Genomic DNA, 5,000 nt, shown 5'->3' on the forward strand with positions numbered 1-5,000 from the left:
GACCGTCCCTATAATAAATATCATTAGGTAAATAATACTATACCCTTAGAGCTCCCCATCCCCCTCGAAAATTAAGAAACCACATCACTCAAATCAATGGAGAGAGAAAAAAACACTTAGAACGAATTCCACTTAATATTACATTTATACAAAGGGAAATATACAGAGAAAATATATATATAACTCAGGCCACACGAGCCTCGTCAGGAGCGCCGCCTCAGGAGCCTAGATCTCCGGCATGAAGGGCCCGCAGGAGGGGAAGCCCTGAGGCACGGGGGGCAGGTCCTCCTCGGTGCCCACGTGGAAGAGGGCCGCCATGCCCATCTCCGAGTGGTACATGAAGTGGCAGTGCATGATCCACCAGCCTGGAAAGGGGTCGGGAATGGGCGGTTAACGTGCTGTTGTTGGTGTGTTACTGTCATTGTTGTTATTTTTATTATTATTAGTGTTATGGATAGTATTTTTATTATATCTAGATTATGATTACTAGAAAGTATATTGTTATCACTCTCATCATTATTCCAATCATGATCATAATCATATCATTCTTATTATTTTTCATGATTTTCAATACAATTTCATCATCATCATCATCCCAGCACTATTCCCCCCTTCCCTCTATCCCCTCTTCGCATCCGACCCCCCCCCCATCCTAGACCCGAGATCCCACGTACCCGGGTTGTCAGCTGTGAACCGGATAATCGTGTAGCCTCCGTTGGGCACCAGGACAGTATCCTTCAGCGGGGCATCCTGCAGCTTCCTGGTGATGCCTCCTGCTGCGTCCAAGTCCATCACGTCCTGAACAGTTGTGCCGCTGAAGGAGGAAGGGAAGGAGCGACGTCGATAAAGGGGAAGGGCGAAGGAGACAGGGATAAAGGGTGTGATGATAACACAGAGGATTTTAAGGGGAGTTAATCCTCATTTGCAGATTGATTTAGATACTCGCACGCATTCGTACTCAACGTTCACACATGTTAACGCACAAACATGAACAAGTGTCATGCAAACACTTACGTGCATAAATACGCACACATATACGCACTTTCTGCATCCCTCACCCCTCCCCTTCCTGGCTCTGTCTATCTTTCCCTCTCTTCCCTCCCCGCTCTCTCTTCCTCCCCCCCCCCTCTCTCTCTCTCTTCCTCTCTCTCTCCCATCCCCTTTCTTCCTCTCTCTCTCCCATCCCCTTTCTTCCTCTCTCTCTCTCTTCCTCTCTCTCTCTCTTCCTCTCTCTCTCCCATCCCCTCTCTTCCCCTCTCTCTCTCTCACTTCCATCCCCTCTCCCCTCTCCCCCTTCCCTCCCCCTCACCCCCTTTCCCTACCCCCTCCCCTCACCCCCTCCTTCCACTCCCTCCCTCCACCCCAGCCCCGCCCACTACTCATCAGAATGGGTCAGCGTACGGGCCGATCACTCCCATGGCGACCACGTGGAAGTAGTAACCGTGGAGGTGAAAGGGATGGTAGCCTTGGGACACGAGCACCATCTCCACCGTGTCCCCGAGCGCCACCTCCACGACGTACGTGCACTGGCAGAAGTCGCCCTCGCAGAACGGGGACACGTCCTGGGGGAGAAAACGGACAAAACGGACGCTGATGGGATGGGAGGAGGATTGGTCTTCGCGTGAGGTGCGTGGAGGTCCTTCGAATTTCTCTCTTCTCCTTCGTCTTTTTTTTATCACTCCGGTAATGTTTAATCTATGTACATTGCTATTAAATGAGACTATGGCAAAGACTGTGCTGAAGAGCCTCTGATTGTTTTGCGTGAGATTAGGCATTGAGATAATTTCATATTGATGTAGAATAGGAAAAATATAGAATAACAGACTTAACAACGCTTACATTTTAGTTACAACGCTAAAATACTCTTCGAAACATAGCACGAAGTTTCACCACGTGTTACCCAAAATTCACACTCATTAAAACGATCAGAAAACATAAATAAAAAGGAAAAAGAGAGCGGGAAAGACCAGCGGCAGCCTCCCTTCAACTCACCTGGCCGTAGAGGCAGAGTTTCGGGATGTTGACGTTGGGCTGAGAAAGGGGCGGGGCTTGAGGGAACGCGAAGGTAAGGTCGTTCACCTGTGGACTATTCCTCTGCCATTCTGGTGAAACTACAAATATACATGAACGAGTGAATAAATGAATCAAAGAAATGCGTTTTGAATGGTATACATATTTTGATTAAATCAAGGCTAGAAGTGGGATTCCATAATAAAGACAAGCATGTTAAGCAGAAACATATAAGCGTCTACAAATAATAATGTTTTCTTTCGCGTCCCCTTGGCTATTTCACCCCCAGAACTAACCGCCATTGAAAGGATAAAGCTCCTGGTTGAAGAAAAAGGAGTTGTTGACTCCGTTCATGCTGAACATGAGGTGGAACTGCTTGTCGACCTCCTCCGGAAGGACTGACGGAGTGAGGGCATCCAGGTCGACTATGTCCACCGCATTCTCAACAGGCGTCGGGAACAGCGGGTTAAGAATCTGGCGGGAGTCGAGGCCGTTAGGAAAAGGTATAGAAATTCACTGTGACATTAAGATGCATTGCTACCCGAGAATTTAAAAAAATACCGTTTTCAGCATTAGCCTTCTTACAGGCAGCCCGTGGAATTATTCACGAATATGAAGTTGATTTATATTACTTCTATCTGCGTGCTGTACAGTCACGGTCTATACTCTTGTCAAACATGTTTCGAATTCCCTTTCGAACATCTGCTTCATACCACACTTTTTATATGGGATAAAACAGATTCGAAGCTTCAGTTCATTTAAAGACTGTTCTCCGTAACTGCACAAAGTACTTGAAAAGCAATCAGAACAAGAGGATACATACGGTGCCAGAAGGATTAGGGTTGTATTCCACCTGTTCCGTCGGTTCAGTGTCGGGTGCGCCTTCGTAGCGTAGGACTGCCACCTGCATGCACTGCTTGGTACTGCGAGGACGGAGGAGGAGAGAAGGGAATCTGGTAAGAATCACTGCTTTGTGCTTTTGAATTAGGATATTCGGATTAAACTTCAGGAGGAGGTGGAGACGGAAAGGACGAAAGAAAATACTTTGGGGTGGCAATATGAGGAAACTAAGGAGTAGGAGAAGAAGAGGAAGAAGGAAGACGGATAAGAAGAAAAAATAGATAGAAAAAAAGAAAAACACCTTTATGGTTACACATGCAAAAATAGAAGGAAAAACAGGAAGGTTGATGATAAAAGAAATGATAACAGAAAAAAGAGGAGGAGAGACAATGAGAAAAAGGAAATAGACAGCTAAAACAGAGAGAGAGAAAAAAAAACACTTGCCTGCATTCAACAAGTCCGTGAACCTGAATCCAGTAGTTACCCACCGGCTGATTCGCTTCCAACACTACATCGACTCTTTCGCCTGAAACACAAACCCAACTGTAGTGCACTTATTGTCAGTTTATAAAGCTGATGTATATACTATGTGTGTGTTTGTGTGTGTGTGTGTGTGTGTGTGTGTGTGTGTGTGTGATTCCTTTTCGAATGAATGAATTTCGTCCCGATATCTAATTGTGAAGCAGGACTGAATGCCATGAAAGATGATTAGATATCATGAGAAAGGGTTAAATACTGTATTGAGGATTAGGTACTGTGGGGATGATTAGCGACTGGAGGAGGAGAGAAAGAAAGGAGGGACGTGTGGTAGAGTTTGCAAGGACAAGATTTTCCTGAGACAAGTAGCACTCGGGGAAACCCTCCCGCTGCCTGGTTATGGATTCACCCGATACGACGCTGCCAGGGACCCTCCTGAGATGACCTTGTGCAAGATGACCTTATTTGAGGCTCACTTGAGATGACCCTACAAGAGATTTCCCTTGATGACCCTGCATGAGACTCACCTGAGATGATCTCCAGAACGTCGACAGTGCGAGGAACGACATCCGCTCCGTCGACAGCTATGACCGTCAGCTTGTGATTATCGACGCTGACGGCCATGGGGCAGATGTAGCTGGAGGCGCTGACGATGCGGAGGCGATGACGAAGGCCAGGAGTCACTTGCAGGACCTCAAGGGCCGTGTTCACAACCTCCCGACCCTCACTCTGGTGCCAAGGGAGGAAAGGGGTTCGTCTTAACCACTCATTCTCATGCCATTTACTCACCATTTCAACGCAACTATGGCAACACGTATTTATTTCATCCTAATCGTTTTTTAGGGATCGCTATGATAAACAAAAACGACAGGATGGGCGAAGGTTATATCACAGGCCATCGCTGATTGCAGATAATATCGCTGTCTTCCCCCAACGCCTTACCTCAGCGTGCAAATCCCTGCCTTTGCCGTTCAGGAGGATCGTGTTGGCGACGCCCATGGACTTGCTGTGTTGGAAGCCAAGGAACTCGTCGTTGGTGCTCCCGTGAATCCAGTCATGCAGCATCAGCACATGGTCAGGGGAGTCGACCTCGTAGGCGCCATGTAGGCTGTCCTCCGCCTGCCGCACCACGAGGGCCCCGAACAGCCCGTCCCCGCGGTGCACGCCTGGAGGAGGAAGCCCCGCGTTAGGTTTCCTGCCTTGCCTGAGGGGGCGCGGTCTGCCGGCCTGGGTTCGGTAGAATATCTGCAGATTCTCTCTCTCTCTCTCTTTCACATTCACTCCTTTCAATCCTTCCCACTTTCTCCCTTCTTTCCTTCTCTCTTCCCCACTCCCTTTCCCTTTTCCCCCTTCCCTCTTTCCCTTCCTTCCTATTTTCCTTCCCTCATTCCTTCCTATCTTCCTTCCCTTCCCCTTTCCTTCCTATCTTTCTTCCCTCCCTCCCCCCCTTCCTTCCCATCTTCCTTCCTTCCCTCCCTCCCTCCCTCCCTCCTTCCCTCCCTCCCTCCCTCTCTCCCTCCCTCTCTCCCTCCCTCTCCCTTCCTTCCCATCTTCCCTCCCTCCCTCCCTCCCTCCCTCCTCACCTGCGTGCGAGTGCCACCAGTGAGTGCCTGGCGTGGCCGCGGGGAAGTCGTAGCGGAAGGAGCCCATGATGGGGCACTGGGTGACGAAGG

General features: G+C 48.9%; 1 protein-coding gene across 1 annotated transcript in view; it reads right to left on the reverse strand.

The window, feature by feature from the left end:
- Positions 1-120: 120 nt before the first annotated feature.
- LOC113805675 (uncharacterized) overlaps positions 121-5,000 on the reverse strand; it is a 7,299-nt gene continuing 2,419 nt past the window's right edge. Inside the window, exons 3-12 of the mRNA XM_027356722.2 lie at positions 4,911-5,000; positions 4,270-4,493; positions 3,855-4,056; positions 3,295-3,376; positions 2,834-2,933; positions 2,307-2,484; positions 1,993-2,111; positions 1,402-1,562; positions 675-814; positions 121-365 (exon numbers count right to left, since the gene is read on the reverse strand). The exon at positions 4,911-5,000 is cut by the window's right edge and continues 115 nt beyond it. Of these exons, the coding sequence (XP_027212523.2) occupies positions 226-365; positions 675-814; positions 1,402-1,562; positions 1,993-2,111; positions 2,307-2,484; positions 2,834-2,933; positions 3,295-3,376; positions 3,855-4,056; positions 4,270-4,493; positions 4,911-5,000 (1,436 nt within the window). The 3' untranslated portion in view covers positions 121-225. The remainder of the gene's footprint in view (positions 366-674; positions 815-1,401; positions 1,563-1,992; positions 2,112-2,306; positions 2,485-2,833; positions 2,934-3,294; positions 3,377-3,854; positions 4,057-4,269; positions 4,494-4,910) is intronic.

Source organism: Penaeus vannamei, chromosome 32, assembly GCF_042767895.1.
Source record: "Penaeus vannamei isolate JL-2024 chromosome 32, ASM4276789v1, whole genome shotgun sequence".
In the NCBI taxonomy this organism is placed as follows: Eukaryota; Metazoa; Arthropoda; class Malacostraca; order Decapoda; family Penaeidae; genus Penaeus; species Penaeus vannamei.